Below are 17,828 nucleotides of genomic sequence, written 5' to 3'. Positions count from 1 at the left end.
ATCTGACAGGATCAAAACTGCCGACAGGCTCCCTTTAAAGGGGTTGTCCAGGCTTTTGACAAAAGTTTGCAGCACCTGACAGCAGACTGAGAAATCGTGACAGCATGCACTTTATGACGATTTTATGGTATTCATGGTGCATGTGGGTGGTTATGTGACTGCATATAGGTAATTTGCATTTGTAATTTTGCATCGTCATTTGCCGACTAGACTTAAGGACCCCTTCACATGTGCATGTTTATTGTACATCTGTCATCCGTTTTCACCCGTATCGGAGGCATGTATAGACATACCTATTAAAATCTATGGTGATCTTCACATGTCCTTGTTTTCCATGTGAACCACTTGGAGACATGTCCTATTTTTCTCAGCCACCCAGATGACAAGGACCAATACAAGTCTATGGGTCCGAGTAAAATAGGCATAGCACACAGATGGCATCCGTATGCTGTACGTGTTTAACATTGCTAAGTATAGTAGAAGCTTTGTAATGAATTCTTCTTAAGCCATATTGAAAAAAAAAACAGATTTTTTTCATGAAAGGCCCACCGATGACACATGGATCCAAAACATTGATGAAACCGGTAACGTTTTTCTGGTACAGGTATTATACAGTCAGAGTAAAGGGAGTCTAATATAAGAAAAGTGAGAGAAGTTGGCATAGTCTAGTTGGCCCCTGCCTGCAAGTATACAAATTGTACTGTACACAGTCATGATTTGCCATAGAGTGACTGCAGACACTTGTCCTGCGCCTGGACAACCCATTTAATTGTAACTAAATGTTATATGTTGTTACTAAATGTTTTCTTAATTAAAAATGATATATGTTATGGGAAAATACAGAAGGGCAAATTTTTGTTTATGCTTGTGCTTCTTATACTAAATTCTATTTATTCACTAATGTAGCTGCATTCTCACTTTGTCAATACTATTAGTAGCCTTTCAGATCATAGACTGAATTGACATCAAACCTTATAAGGCACCTAAGGCTAGTTTCACAGTAGCGTATGGCAGACCTGCAGAGGGATGCAGACTTTCTCTGTGAAGCTCTGCCCACTGCCGCACCTCCTCCGTTCAGCTCCTCCTACGTTGGCATGTGGCCTGCGTACCCTATCTTTAGCATTGGGTACGCAGGCCATGCTGATGTATGCGGATGCCTCCGCATGCGTTGTTTTGACGGTATGGCGACCTGCGACGAACACGTGTTGGATTGTGTTGCGGCCGCCGCACCATCAAAACGACGCATGCGGTGGCATCCGCATACATCGGCATGGCCTGCGTACCCAATGCTAAAGATAGGGTACGCAGGCCACATGCCAACGTAGGAGGAGCTGAACGTAGGAGGTGCGGCAGTGGGCAGAGCTTCATGGAGGAAGTCCGCATCCTTCCGCAGCTCTGCCATACGCTAGTGTGAAACTAGCCTAATAAAGGATCTGGGCAGATTAGTGCGCACTGCTTATACATAGCCTAAAATTGCATTAAAAGGAAAGGTTCACTTTTGAGGTTTATCTAAAAACTATAACTAAAATTTTATAACACATTCAGGACTAGAAAAATAATTGGTTCACTGGTTCAACAAATAATATATTGCTAGAATATCACATTGGATTGGTAATGAAAACACACAACATTGCCTTTATGACTCCATAAATCAAGCCTCATCGATAAGCTACTGATATTACCAAACTGAAAGAAGGAGGTCCAATTCTTAAGACCGCTGGTAAACAGTAAATAAATGAAGTGCAATTCCTTTTACTATTTTCTGCCGCAAAAGTGTCAGTGTAGGTACTGGCATTTACTTGAACATGGACACTTAAGCTTTTCTTCTGCATGTGTCTGTACCACAACACACAAACCATTTTCTATGATTACGGCGTTTTTGCTGCATTTACCCCTTTGTTTGTTAACTTTCAAGTGCAGATTTAAAGCAACACTTTAAGCCATTTTTTAGTACAAAAAAACTTTGATTCTGCATTTAAAAACACAGCTGTATTTTTTTTACATGCTTTTTTTCCAGGTGCCTCATAGAAGCCTATAGGGATAAAATGCATCAAAAATGCATAACTCAAGAGCGTCTTTAGAAGCACAGAAGCATGGGTTTTCATGAAATTCAATCCAGTTTACGTGGACATTTAAAACACAGATTTTCGGAACCAAAAAACCCTACAGAGAAAAATGCAGCATTTATGGTACATGGGAACACGGCCTTTCTTGGACATCCACAATCAGTAAGCAATAGCATGATCAAATGAATACTTGCTATGACTGGAATACCTCTGTAACTGAAATGGCAGCATAATACTTTCTCACCTGTTTATAGTATTCCAAATTTAATATCCAGTAAATTGCATAAAATAAAAAATAGCAGTGCAAAAAGGAGGAGTTCAATAAATCTATAAGTCATTTTCAGTTTAAAATATAAACTCCAGTTTTTGAAGATCAAAGTCACATTTAGCTTCACGAAGGAAAGCAAATTCCACAGCATTCCATGCAAATTTCCAAGCAATCTGAAGATTCACAACAGGCGTCCATTATTCCACAATCCATATCACAGGGGCAGTTGCAGTCATCTCCCATTTCTTCTCCACAACAGCAACAACAGGCTTCAGAAGTACAGATTCCACAAGACGCTGTCCCTAATACTATGTTGCAGAGTGTGACAAACTCACAAAATAAGCAAGCTAAGATACAGTGAACACAGCAATCTTCATATGAAGCAGGTCGTCCAGGCAGATGAAGACGAAAAGTCATTGAACAAATGTAAAAAAAAGAAGAGAAGAAAAAAAAAAATATCAAATTATTAGGATAAATTATTGCATCAAAGATAAAAGTAAAAAAACCTAGAAAATATATTTATGTAAAGGATAAAAATTAGTTAACGCAAACATACACAAACATTTCAGGAAAATTCTTAATAGACACATTTATTAGTTATAAATTGTTTTATAGAGTTTTAAATATTAAATTTAGTCATTCTTTTGTTATGAAATTTATAGCATAGCAAAACACACCAGGAAAAACATTGCAGTATCCAGTCATATCTATAGGGCAGTCTTGGGCAAACTACAGCCCATAAGCCACAGTCCTGCCTATAGGGCAGTCCTGTGTCTTTTTTGTTATGAGAAAAATCACTAATGTTTGTATGAGAAGTCTGAACAAAAGGGTTGACAAAAGCTTTAATGTAAAGCATTAGTTTTTCTTACCACTTTTTTTTACTGAGTAAGCTTATACTATGACCCAACTGAGTCAATGATTGGTAGATCGGGCCTATTCTGCAATTTCCTGTTTTTCGAGACTAGCAAGTAAAGAGCAAAGGTAACCAGGTAAGTATCAAATTGGAGCAACAGAGGAAAATGAGGGATCTCTTTTAGTCTTCTTAAAACACTCAAAAGGCCACACGCACACAGTCAGTATTTGGGGAGATATTTACCTCAGTATCTCTAAGCCAAAACCAGGAGAGGAACAATCAGAGGAAATGTATAATAGAAACACGTCACCTCTTCTGGATTTATCACCCACTCCTGATTTTGACTAAGGGTATGTGCACACAAGCTAGAGCTGCTGCGGGTTGGACGCTGCATACCGTGTAGATAGGATTTCAAGAAATCCCATGTCCACTATGCATCCACAGACGCGCACAGATTTCCGCGGATCACCTGCGGAGACTAAAATGCATTGAGTCTTTCCAGACCTCAGCATGTTAAACTATCTTGCTACGCTAGACTCCACAAGAGAATTTTCACCAACGCATGGTTCAGTGAACACTTTTGTATTAACCTGTGTTCAATAGAAGGCAGGGCTTTGGACGCAGCGGACATGCACTGAATCCAAATCACTGCTACTTCCGGATCATTTGTTCCTGACCTTACAAATAATGAGGTAAAAAACTCACCAAATACGCAACATGTGACTTTTTCCAATTTTTCCCCATCTGGTTAATCACTTTATTTTGGAATAAAGATTTGTTTAATTATAGCGGTCGCCATCTTAAAGGGAAGGTGCCATCCAAAAAAATTTTTTTCAGCAATTGAAAAAATGTTAAGAATTAATGTTTACATTTTCTTAAAAAATATTATCATTTGTTTTTAATTTTGCAAAATATGAAAAATAATTTTAAAAAGTTTGGCATTTCTACTTGTTAACACTAGGGGGAGCAGCTACTGAAATCTGGCACAAAAACCTATGACATCTAGGAACACAGTGAGCAGCCATTTTGATGGGGCCTGCAAAGTTACTGACTGTCTTTGCATGTAAACTGTGGATCAGAACGGCCATCAATCAGCCTGATCCAGACTTTGCAGGCAAAGACCCCATTCCTCTCCTCAGATCCTGTCCTGGCGGTGTGAAAGCGAGGCGACAGGCACAGTCCGGGGTGACGCTGGGAAGCAGGCTGGGGGAAATGTAGCCATACAGTAACGATAAAAATGAGACCCCTCTCTTCAGCTGCCTCCCCTGACTGCACCTATTACCCCTGACCCGTGTGCAGGTGCTCAGCCAGAACCACCCCAGAATGGGTCCCCTTTTAGCAGATCACAAATAATACCGCCATATACTTCACACACAATGCCGCCATATAGATCATACACAATACCACCATGTAGATCACACATAAAACCAGCAGGGTGACAGCAGCACAGAGTATTTCAGGACAGCAGTATCACACGGGATAGGATTAGATACACGGCTCAGCAGTCAGTATCACACAGGATAGGATTAGATACACGGCTCAGCAGTCAGTATCACACAGGAGAGGATTAGATACATGGCTCAGCAGTCAGTATCACACAGGAGAGGATTAGATACACGGCTCAGCAGTATCACACAGGATAGGATTAGATACACGGCTCAGCAGTCAGTATCACACAGGGGAGGATTAGATACACGGCTCAGCAGTCAGTATCACACAGGAGAGGATTAGATACACGGCTCAGCAGTCAGTATCACACAGGAGAGGATTAGATACATGGCTCAGCAGTCAGTATCACACAGGAAAGGATTAGATACACGGCTCAGCAGTCAGTATCACACAGGAAAGTATTAGATACACGGCTCAGAAGCCAGCATCACACAGGATAGGATTAGATACACGGCTCAGCAGTCAGTATCACACAGGAGAGGATTAGATACACGGCTCAGCAGTCAGTATCACACAGGATAGGAAGAGATACATGGCTCAGCAGTCAGTATCACACAGGAAAGGATTAGATACACGGCTCAGCAGTCAGTATCACACAGGAAAGTATTAGATACACGGCTCAGAAGCCAGCATCACACAGGATAGGATTAGATACACGGCTCAGCAGTCAGTATCACACAGGAGAGGATTAGATACACGGCTCAGCAGTCAGTATCACACAGGATAGGAAGAGATACATGGCTCAGCAGTCAGTATCACACAGGAGAGGATTAGATACACGGCTCAGCAGTCAGTATCACACAGGATAGGATTAGATACACGGCTTACAGATATGCCCACACTGGTGAAACTTCCAGCCCCCCCCCCATACACTAGACTATGGGCTGTATATGTCACTGTCCTCAGACAGCCATAAACGCTGTCATAAAAGGGAAGGTGTCAGATTACCGGAGATCACTGGGGCTGTGTGTGAGTGAGGAGGTGGAGACAGACCAGAAGAACAGAGTAGAGCAGGAAGCACAGGGCCGAGCCTGGAGTAAGCAGGACGGAGGAGCATAGAGGAAAGTCACCCGCACTCACCACTCTCCATCCTCCGGCTCCAGTGAGCGCTTCTCTCCTCTGCTGACCACCTTCTCCATATCTTCAGCCTCTCCTCACAACACAGGACCCGTTATGCCACAAGTGGTCCTGTGATAGGGTAAGTGGAGCTCAGCAGATAGCACTGGGCTCCAGTAAAATGGCCCCCAGCCACACCTACAGCAGTGAATGGTGCAGCCCACAGGGGCGTGCCCAGTTCTCTGCTACTGAGGCTGCAATGTGGGGTCGGGAGCCGACCGCAGTCTCCTATGTCCATGGACGGCCATATTTGCAGACTGTATGAGTCCTCCACAGATCTGCAAATCAAGATGGCAGCGCCCAGTGGCTACATTAAAACATTCTTACAAACAAACCATAAATCCTGGTTAGTACAACATTTGCTGAAACAACATGTTTTGTTACTTACTATTTTTTTGCAAATTATATAAAATTGCGGCACCTTCCCTTTAATGATGCTTTCAGAATAATTTCAGGCACAAATAATATCTGCCAGGCACTCATTCTCACATATTATTTGAATGCTAATTAAGATGAAGTTGTTCTTGTTTTTGCTATTTTATGACATAGAAAGATTTGTCTCTAAAGACGACTCTTGTGCAGTCATCTTTACTAGAGCATAAGTAAAAGAGCTGATGTAGGAGCTGGTGCTTGACAAGTTGCAAAAAGAACTGGAAATTCTGGAACCCTTATTTAGGATTGCTCAAGTGAACATGGTTGAGCGGTATGCCAAAAATGTGTTCACCATAGTGGACATTAAACTAGGAAAAGGAGCTCTCTAACATAAGCATACAGGAGATGCTACCGTCTCTGTTCCATTCTCTTTTCGAGGTTGACACAAGTACATATGTATCCTTAGATATAAGACAGGTTCAATGTCTTCCTAACTCATTTACTCGCTAAACAATGTCTGAGAAGTCAATTCACCTTTTTTGCATAATCAAAGTATGATTAGTCACAAAATTCTTTTTAAGAAAAAAAAAAATCATACATCAAGTATACATGCTTGACTAGCGCTCTTGATCTCAAAGAATATTTGTGTCTTTTCTTCTGGGGTAACAACTTATTGGATGATTTAATATCTCCAACTGTACAAAATTTCCACATGCCAGTAAGTACAATATTAGCTGAGGAGTGCTGGTCACCAGTAAGGTGCACACGTATTCAATTCAGCCATATTGTCATTAATTGCTATCTCCATTCAAGGAACCCAAGAATGCCAATTACAAGCCCTTGACAGGTCCACAGACACTGCAATTATTTGCAAAAAGAGCTACAGAGCAAAGCTACATAGAGAAAGACGAGAGGAAAGAAAGAAGTTCATTCACAGATCAGAAAATGCTAAAACGATATGAAAAGTTTGCTGTTAGGAAACACTTTTTAATTGCAACTCTTAGGGTACGTTCAGACAGACTATTTCAATGCGTTTTTGAAGTGATTTAGTGGGGTTTTAGCGAAGACAACAAAAAAAGCTTGCTAGACTATCACTGCATCGTTTTCAATGCCGATGCTACACAGGGACTTAGAGACATGAGGACACACTTCCACCTCCAAAGAAATTGGAATTGGGCATTATGATGAGCTATTGGGCGTCAAAAAGCCCATATATTGCTTTTGCACAGGGGCCCTCTTGTGTCTGTGTGCCACCGATAGAACATATACAAGGCCACAATGTCAAGTACGTTAAAACAGGTTTACTGTTATCACACGTGTGGCTAGAAAATGTCTGGATCAGTCAAATTCACTCTTGGATAGAACTGTACACAGAACACAATATACCACATATTATAATGCAGGTATGCTTGTATTTTTTTATTCTTTTATGGAGAATTTAAACAAACAATAATACAGTTTAATACATCTGGAAATGCATTCAAAGGGAAGTTTTCAAGTGGTCCTGCTAAATACACGAAGTGCAATGGACATTTAGCCTGTAATGAATCCTACTATTGCAATCAATAAACAGAAACACCAAAATTGTGAAAAGTTGGATCAGAAAGTCTTAAATTTCACAGAAAGCGGTACTGCAAGGGTGGTAAATTAATTACCAGAGGTTATAGGACACATAAAAAAACGAAGATAATGGAATTTAATTCTTTATTCAAAAATTATGCTCTATTCACACTTGCATTAGTTATTCTCCGTGAAGGGCTATGATGTTTGGAAATAAAAATAAAATAGTGGAGAAGACGGTTACAGATAAGCAGTAAAGAGCAACAGCTAAAACACAGGAGGGAAGTGAAAAGAAGAAGGAAAATTAGAGGGAATTTGTCACCTCATTTGACCTATCTAAACTATTAATATGGGCATGTAGGTTATAGACTACCGAAAAAATTCACACCCGTATGCCTCATATCAGATGCCTTGTCGCTGATAAATCCTCTTTTTATCACTTTATATAAATGACCTCTTCCGGGCTCTGAGGAAAATGATGCCTGGAAGAAAACTCTGCCTCCAGAGCTTATTTTAAATATAAGGGGGAGTTACCAGTGTGATGTGTAATGGCCGCTCTCTGCTCCCCTGATAGCACTGCTGAGCTGGGTGTGATTATAACGGACACATCTGCAGGTTCCTCTCAGCTTCAGCTTCCAGCTCACAGGCAGACAGGGCGGCAATATTGTTGCAATACAGCAGAGCAGAGTGAAGCAAAAAAATGTGTTTGCAAGAAGAATTTCTCCAGTTCTGTGTTAGTTACTTCTCACACTGGTGACTCCTCTTCATGTAAAATAAGCTCTGTAGGCAGAGTTGTCTTCCAGGCAACATCCTCCTCCCAGAGCCTGGAAGAGGTCATTTTTAAAGTGATAAAAGATGATTTCTCAACAACAAGGCATCTGATATGAGGCATACAGGTAGGCCTTTTTTTAGCATTCTATAACCTATATTCCCTCATTAATAGTTTAGATAAGGGAATCTGTCACTACATTTGACCTAATAGGGTTATTCTTAAATTGTCTCTTGAGTTGCTCACAGCTTTGCTGTCTATTTACCTCCTGGTTTCTGATTGGGCAGGCACTCATCCTTGAGTGACCGTTCTGGTGAGGTGAACCGTAGAATACTACAGTATTAGCAGAACTATAAAGCCCAGCACAAGTTCTTCTGTAGCAAACTAAGCAATTAATGGTTTGTTCTGAGTCTACACTGTTATCACAATATTTGCATATAGAGGTATCAGTGCACTTCAACCCGACACCCAACATCACCACTCTCACTGTACCTAGCACTGGATTGTCATTCTAGAGGACTGATAAGAGACGCTCAGTCTGGAATTAGAGGGGATGGGGGGTTTGGAGTGAGCCGCAAACTGCTGTCTCGAAATCAATGGTCTAAAGGAGATGACTGGCATGTGACGTGTTAACTCCTCCCCTAAAATGTAACTACATCACACACTTGGCCAGATGCCAATTGCCAAGTTCCATGTAAACCAGCTACACTATGTAAGATGAAGATTCTCATTGCAGGAAGACGGCAGATAAAAAAAGCAAGCTAATGTTAAAACCTGCTTATTTCTGTGCCATATAATTAATCAAAGCAAATTAACAAAATTAAAAAAAACCCTTTAAGTCAATGCTAAAACTGAAAAAAGAAAGTGAAAACTGATCAACATAGTAAAAGCACATAAGGCAAAAGCTTGGCTCATGCAGCAGAAGAACGCAGGATAGCGCTCCCTGTCCCAACTAAAAAGCAACATGAGTGTATTTGACCTTGGAACAACTACAATTCCTAAATACTAATATAAGAAACAGCAGATGCCCCCACAACAATCAGACTCAAGAATACTGGTGGAATACAAAATTCTGGAACAGAACACAAAAGATTTTTTTAATAAAAAGTGAAGATGAATTGTTTATTATTGAATGCCCAGAACCTATCAAATCTGCAAAATATTATATATAACAACTGGGTTTGCATTATTGAGAATTAGAAAACTGGTACCAAAAACTGTCTCTCTGAAAGGGAACCAACTACAGAAAGGAAGGAACACCCAGAAACTGAGTCTCTAACTTTCATCTGAAGCTTTCCTTTATAAAAAAAAAAAAAAAAAAAAAAATCACTGACACATCAGCACACGTGTTCAACACGATGCAAACAAATCTATCCTTTTGTCCAATTACATATATGTAAAAAATTCATTACATTTAAAATAAGTGACTATCAGACTGATCATCATGTGGATCAGTGCTGATTTATATATTGTATGTCCCAAGTAAAAAATGACAGTATCCAGTTTATACAAAACTGATAACTTGATGGGTCTCACTAATCCGATATTGTGAGCTGTACAGAAATATATGATCATGTTTCTGGTTACAGCAGACTTTTCCCACACTAAGTTATGAAAGGCTTGTATATTCACAGTTAGCTTGGGCAACACATTTTTCTGGTGACAGCAAGTAAAAATACTAGTGTGTTAATTATTGGTTAAGCATTGATGTAAGTCTGATGTAAGTGAAACAGTAAATAAATGCACTTAACTGAACTGACCTTGGCCATCCTTTTAGCTAGCTATATTCACAAAGTTCAGAACACTCAAAACAGATCTCCAGGCACTCAGCTGCCTCACAGCAAGAATCAAAAAGGGCAAAGTCACAATCAAAGTGGAAGTTGAGGTCCTCAGCGGGAATTTCCTCAAGGCCCACACAGACATTGGAACAGTAGCCACAGCAGGAATTACAGGCCTCATGCAGACAGGAGCAAACCTGATGTGGGCCAAGGATGAACTCAGTGCACTGACAGAAGAGACAGGCCAAAATCAAAGAAGCACAGCAGTCTAATGCAAACAAGAAAGAGAGAAATCTAAAAAGATGATACAGAGAGACACAGAAAAGGATGAAGAAGAAAAAACACAACATGGAATACAATTTTTATAAGTTTCATGAAATATTAATTTTTTTCTTACTGAAGAACGCTGTTTTGAGTGAAACAAATACTGCGCTATTTTACAATATTGCAAAAAAAAGCACAAATAGCGCATCATATTGTAAATTACATTCCTCTTATCGACATGCATTCCTAATGTCATTCAGCTCATCAATTGTTACTGTTCTGAAAGGTTCCTATAGCAATGCCTTTACATACTGACTCCGAAACAATAGGCTATGTACTAGAAAATAAGAAATACATAATAAGCAATACATAAATATCAACTGCAGTACACAGACAATGCTGAAAGAAGCTACAAGCATTATCCTTCTACTAAATACAACAGAATAGATTTTATTTCTAAAGGCAATATTCATGAAACCCTGGAAAAGATGTACATACATACAATAAGCAATTAAATATATTTTCTATTCTTTGGGACATTGTATTGTGTTTCTTTATGATAATATTATATACTAGATATCTATGAACAATATTTAATGGAAATTAGAACAATAATTATTTAGCAAAAATTTAAATTACCTTTTTGCAGGACTATTTTAAGAAAATTCAGAATAATTGGTGGTTATGTAAAAATACAATTGATGACTTAAAGAGGACATTTCATGGGATTTTTCAATTTAAATTGAGTACCTTCAAATTACCATAGTTTAACTAATTCTGCAACAGCAGTTTTTCTTTTCTTTTTCTGTGCTCTTCCCACTTGCCTTGTGGAGGTGGCATGTTTGAGTCATATTTGTGGGGCTGATGTCACCATTGTATTGTCTGGTGACTTCAAGCCCACGGGTTAATAGTGGAGAGGCATCTATAAGACCCCTCTCCATTACTAATCCTATAGTTATATTGTAAATAAACACACAGCCAGAATAAATTCCTTTATTTGAAATACAAAAAACACACTTTTAGGCTATGTGCACACGTAGCGTTTTAAAACGCTTACTAAAAACCGGACTCCTTCCCAGAAACCGCACGTTTTTTTCCGCGCGATTTTACCACGATTATGATCGCGATTTTGCCGCGATTTTCGCGTGCGATATTCAAGCACTTTCCAAGCGATTTGAAGCATCGCTTGGAAAGTGATTGACAGGTTGGTCACACTCGTCAAACATAGTGCTTGACAAGTGTGACCAGGTTTTTACTATTGAGGCTGCCTATGCGGCATCAATAGTAAAAGATAGGATGCTAAAATGCTAAAAAAAAAAAAAAAATCGGTGTATATTTACCTTCCGGCGTCCCGCGATGCATTCCCGGGCCTCAGCGTTCCCAGTAATGCCTTGCGAGACCTGTGATGAGGTAGTCTCGCGTTGCTATAGCGATCTCGCGAGACCGCTAGAGTGACGCGAGACTACGTCATTACAGGAGCTTGCCGCAAGGCATTACTGGGAACGCTTAGGCCGGGAATGCATCGCGGGACGCCGGAAGGTAAATATACCCCGATTTTTTATTTTTTATTCTTTTTTTTACAGGGGTATGGTACCCAGGGCCTGGAGGACAGTCTCCTCTCCTCCACACCGTGGGTACCAACCGCACATGAGACGCTTAACTTCCCGCATGGTGGGCATAGCCACATGCGGGAAGTAAGCGATTCTCATGCATTCCTATGGGTGCGGAATCGCGGCAATTCTTTGCGATTCCGCACAAAGAATGAGCATGCTGCGATTTTTTCCGCGATGCGATTCCGCCGCGGAAAAAAGCGCAGCATTAGCACAGCATGTGCGGAATGCCATAGGAATGCATGGGGGGCGTCCTGTACACGATTTTTAAGCGTTTTCGCGCCGAAAATCGCGGCAAAAACGCTTAAAAATCGCTACGTGTGCACACAGCCTTACTATTTTATTTAAGAATAAACAGAGTTATACTCACATAAAGCACATTTTACTGAAGCCGCTGTCCCCTGTAAAAAATAAACAGCCATATCCCTCACCTGTCCGAAGTTCTGTTCCACGCCGTAATCCATGTATGAGATAAACAGTTTTCAACCTGGATGGTGCCAAGATGAAAACCACTGAGGAATAAGCTGCAGCAAGTGCAGATTCAGTGATCTGGCGTGACCTCATCGAGGTTACCACAGAGCAGTGAGGCTGCGTTCCCAGCCAGGCTTCTGAATTACGGTGAACTCAGTGAGATCACCACTAGCACAATGAAAAAGTCTTACGGTGCAACGGTGAGTTCACTGCAATTCACCATGAGAATTCACCGCTGCACCATGAGACTTTTTCTCACTGTGTTTGTTAGTGGTGATCTCACAGAGGTCTGTGCAATTCAGGGGCCCGGCTGGGAATGCAAACTCAGTGACCTGCGGTAACATGGATGAAGGCACCACTAGTCACTGAGGCTGAGCCCACAGCAACTCATTCTCCAGTGGTTGTCAGCCTGGCCAGTTGCATCTTGGCACCATCCAGGTTGAAAACTGATTATCTCAAATATGGATTACGGCATGAGACAGAACAACCAACAGGCAAGGGATATGGTTGTTTTTTTTTCTTTTTTTACAGGAGACGATGGCTTCAGTGGAATGGGCGATAGGCGACTATAACTGCTTGTTAATTTTAAATAAAAGTGTGTTACTTTTATTTCAAATAAAGGACTTTACACTGAAAGATCATCATGACTGTTCTGTAAATACCTCTTTATTAAACAGTTTATTATAAACAGGAGGACATTTTGATTATATTTTTAAGTGGATGTAATGCATGTTTTTGAAGATTTCCAATAAATTGGAAGTATAAGAAAGCAACAAATAGCTGTAGAGGGAAGGAGTTAAGATTTAAGGATAGTTCCACACTAGCGTTACCAAGCGCAGCGCAGGGCCGCCGCTAAGCTCCGCGTCCTCTCTGGTTAGCTCCTCCTCTGGGTGCATGAAGCTGCCAGCGTACCCTATATTTAGCGTTGGGTACGCTGGCCGTGCGCTGGTTTGGTTTTGCCGTGCATATGCCCTTTTTGCGCTGCGCTGACATGCGCCAAACACAATCTGTTGCATTTTTGTGCGCTCGGCGCAGCGCAAAAAGGGCGCATGCGCCGGCAAAAGCATACCAGCGCACGGCCAGCGTACCAAATGCTAAATATAGGGTACGCTGGTCACATGCAGCGTCATGTGCCCAGAGGAGGAGCTGACCGGATGGGGCGCGTCCAGGGGCGGAGCTTAGTGGCGGCCCTGCGCTGCGCTTGGTAACGCTAGTGTGAAACTAGCCTAAGATGGTAAAAGTGATTTTCTCAAAATCTACCTTTGACTATATGGTGCATAAAGAAGTCAGAAAGGGGGTCCACTGCTTGTCACATCACTATATGCCTTAGGTTTTCGGACTTTTCAGAATTTGTTGTCAGAATTCCAGTTCTCCACTATGGAACTGAATATGAATCTACAGCTCAATTCCACTGTGGTCATTAAGAGATTCCGCAAACTTGCAGCCCCTTCCTTTTCGAAAGTCACTAATTAGGGATTGCAACATTATCTTTCACGCCTATAGTTATATAAAAGTGAGCTTTCCTTTAACCATTTTTAGACTTAATACATTTATAATATTACCATCCCATAAATGCATTTGCTACAGATATTTAATTAATTGCTGTTGAGGAGCAGGCCACAAAAAAATACAACGATTTTCTATAACTATTATTCCTCTTTCCCTTAGAACTCAAATTAAATGACGTATATTTTTGCCAGGGAATTGTTCAGAAAAGTAAACAAGCCAAGTATGGAAAACAGTGCTTGAGTCTTTTCTTTATCCATATGCAGCCATTAGTAGTTTTGGAAAAAGTACCGTAATTATAATAGTAATAAAATAACTTTAATAAAATGATGTATTATAACTGCCAAGCACTCTGCAGACAACACGCTATTGAAAGTAAGAAAATGACATAACACACACAAAATAGGGTCCTCAAATGACCATAAAACATTACTCCGCTCACTGTAAACATGTCTGGATCAATAAGGAATCAGTTTACCTTCTGGTGATGCCTCAGGTTTTTGAGAATACGTTGAACTCATTTTGCTTTTTTTGCTGCCATCACTGCTCACAGACAAACTGGACTGGATTTTCCGGTGCATTTTTTGAGAAACGGGAGCAGATAACTTTCTGTGATCTGCAGCAACGTGTTTGACCCCATTGTGGATTCCATTGATATTACTCAGACCTACATGACCATTTTGTATCTTGCCAGTTTCTTCCTCGCTCTGTTCCAGTGCTGAAGTATTTGGCTGAGGCAAGCTCTGAGGTTGGGCTTAAACATAGAGAGAGAAAAAAAAAAAAAAAGATAAAAAGATTAAACTGAATTCTCTATAACCACAACCAGAGGAAATCGGCTAGAAGATATTTTAGAAAGAAAACCGGAGAAAATGAGATACCCAACATCCTTCTGCCGAACTTATTACATCTTTATTTATGTATGTAGAAGAATTTATTAGATTATAAACTGATGGTGGATGCAGATTAATTAGTAAAGGAAACTTCTGTGTCAGATCATCGCTTTTGCATAAAGGCTCACTGGTACCACGACAATAGAAGTCATCTAATGAATAAAATGAGTAGCAGGAAAGCAGTCACAAAAGATAACATAAGTATAGAATATAAAAAGGACACACTGATAAATTAAAAGTATATCCATGTAAATGTAAAAGTAGGTAATTGTAAAGCTAGAATTGTACATTGATACTCTGCACATAAAAATGAACCAAAACTGAACAAGCTAAACAAAAAGCAGATGACCACATTAATACATTTAATGGACTTTTCCTTTTCCAGCATTTAGTACCCTAAATACTTGCAGGCCTGTTGAATAAAGATCGATGATACTCGCCCTCCTCAGCGGCGATAATGGATCTCAGCTATTGTGTCAGTCTCTGTATTGGCAGCAGCAGTGATGTCAGACTGACAGCGCACATCACGGCTGCAGCTTACCACCACAGCGGTGATATGTGCTGTAAACGTGATGCCAGCGGTGCAATGGAGGAAAGACTGTGCTAGAGAGGGTGAGAGTGAATGCATTAAGGCTTTGTTACTTTGCAGGCCTGTCGTAGACATTCAGGGTACACTATATTGAAAGAGGAAACCCCTTTACTAATGGGAAAAAAATCTGTAATAGCCAACACATACAAGCCATTTATCTATATTCTTGTGGGTACCGTATTTTTCGGACTACAAGATATACCAGACCATAAGACACACCAAATTTAGAGGATTTTTAATGTGAAACAAAATTTAATTTTTTTTTTTTAAAAAGCTGGCGGGCAGGAGTGGGTTAATGTTATGGGCCCTGGGCTGCGAGTGGAGGGTGTCCCGATGGTGCAAGGCAGGAGCCATTGAAGTCCCAGAGGTGGGCTTCAGGAAAACATTGGCAGTGTGAGGCTGAAGCGAAGTTCCTACTCTGCACATTGATATCCTGGCGGTGGGCTTCAGGAAAATGTTGGCAGTGTGCGGCTGAAACAGAGCCCCTACTCTGCACATTGATATCCTGGCAGTGGGCTTCAAGAAAATGTTGGCAGTCTGAGGCTGAAACAGAGTCCCTACTCTGCACACTGATATCCTGGCGGTGGGCTTCAGGAAAACGTTGGCAGTATGAGGCTGAAACAGAGTCCTTACTCTGCACATTGATATCCTGGCGGTGGGCTTCAGAAAAATGTTGGCAGTGTGTGGCTGAAGCGAAGTCCCTATTCTACACATTGATATCCTGGTGGTGTGTCACAGACCCGCCGCTGACACCGGTATGTCACGGACGGAGGGATGTGACACACTGCCGATACATGGCCATCACAGGCACAGGGGGGCTTATCTTAGTTATCCCACCGCTGGCACCATGTGATTTAAAAAAAAAAAAAAAAAAACAACAACAGCAAGCTAGTCTTGCCCTAACAATTTATCACAGGGGGGTTATTTTGGTTGTCCCACCACTGCCCACAATATTTCACAAAACTTTTCAGTTCCACTTTGGAACTTGCAGCTCTCCGGCATCCCCCTTACCCTCAAGTCAGTCAGGGAACTACATCTGGGATAATTGGTCACCGGCCGGCTGCTTCAATGAGGTCTGGCCACCCGGCACGCTGCAGTGAGGGAATTATAAAATGCTCTGGCCGCAGCCACCCAATTAGCTTATAAAATCCCTTCCGTCACTCTCAGCAGTACCCAGGGCCCAGATCACACTTTGCCACCACCAGCTCCAGAGTTTCTCTGATTAAGTTTTGAACTTAATAGAGGGGTTCGAAGCCAACCCAATTCAGTAGCAATTATCTTAAAGACACGTGTTTGTTTTTAGAGCATGAAGACAGACTAATAAGGTTATAATTTTATTCCCCAAAAGGGGGGCAGTGATTACACAGATAAAAGATGTCACAAAGTTGAGACATTAGGTATGTACAATACAAATATAAAATAAATGGGATTAACATAGAAATCAACATTTACAGTTGCTTAATGGTCTTTAGGCTAACCATGTGGGGAGGCAGGGCCACACGTCGCCCTGCATCTGGGGTTCTTTTGGCATCAAACCTCCAGCTCGAATGACCAACTTTAGGGAGGGAATGCCTTATAGCTTTGGGTTTTTTGACATCACGAAAGGGGTGGCCTAGGGATGTTCCTCCCCCTGCTCTAGGAGTTACAATTCTGACTACAAAACTTATGACTATATCTCGCAGAGGGTACCTCATATAAACACGCACATGGTATCATTCTCTTTAGCCTGTTGAAGACAATAGTTAAAGACCAAACATGTAGTAATTATGTCACACCGTTTAGGAGAAATCGAGTTCTCGGTTTCTGTGGGTGCTGGAACTGTGAAAATTATGGGCCAGAACGCTGGTTTCGTGCATTTTGCAGAATTGTAATTTTTATATCTCTGCCGCGTATGGTTTTCGAGATTTGGCCTCTTTCATATTACCCATACTTATATCCAGCCACATGGTGCTTCAAACAAAGACATACTTTTCCTGGCTGTGCAGGGAGGGGGGGGAAGGGGGAGAGAGAATCCTCACTGGGATCTCAGGTTACACAGACCTGCAGCTGCTTTGTGTAACAGCTAAGGAACGGAAGGGGGGGTCAAGCCCCCACACTGACATAGCATGTGAATAGGAGGGTGTAGAGAATGGAAGATGCTGGAATGTTCCAGGGAAGTCATATCTTACTTATTTCAGTGTGTGTCAGGAAAATGTTGGCAGTATGAGACTGAAGCGGAGTCCCCACTCTGCACATTGATATCCTGGCGGTGTGCTGCAGGAAAACGT

The 17,828-nt window shown here is 41.2% G+C and overlaps 1 protein-coding gene across 4 annotated transcripts in view; it reads right to left on the bottom strand.

Annotated features, from left to right (window-relative positions):
• Positions 1–1,563: 1,563 nt before the first annotated feature.
• Positions 1,564–17,828, bottom strand: part of MDFIC (MyoD family inhibitor domain containing) — a 298,050-nt gene continuing 281,785 nt past the window's right edge. For 3 of the 4 annotated variants that reach the window (XM_073573335.1, XM_073573334.1, XM_073573333.1), the window contains exons 4-5: positions 14,561–14,836; positions 1,564–2,705 (exon numbers count right to left, since the gene is read on the bottom strand). In XM_073573335.1, coding sequence (XP_073429436.1) covers positions 2,458–2,705; positions 14,561–14,836 — 524 coding nt within the window. In that variant the 3' untranslated portion in view covers positions 1,564–2,457. Of the gene's footprint in view, positions 2,706–9,858; positions 10,500–14,560; positions 14,837–17,828 lie in introns of those variants that run through there. The other variant, XM_073573336.1, reaches the window with a different exon arrangement.

Source organism: Dendrobates tinctorius, unplaced genomic scaffold (assembly GCF_039654945.1).
Source record: "Dendrobates tinctorius isolate UK_male_01 unplaced genomic scaffold, ASM3965494v1 ptg000035l, whole genome shotgun sequence".
Classification (NCBI taxonomy): Eukaryota; Metazoa; Chordata; class Amphibia; order Anura; family Dendrobatidae; genus Dendrobates; species Dendrobates tinctorius.
Note: the sequence above shows the minus strand (reverse complement) of the source record. Positions and strands in the feature narration are given on the sequence as shown.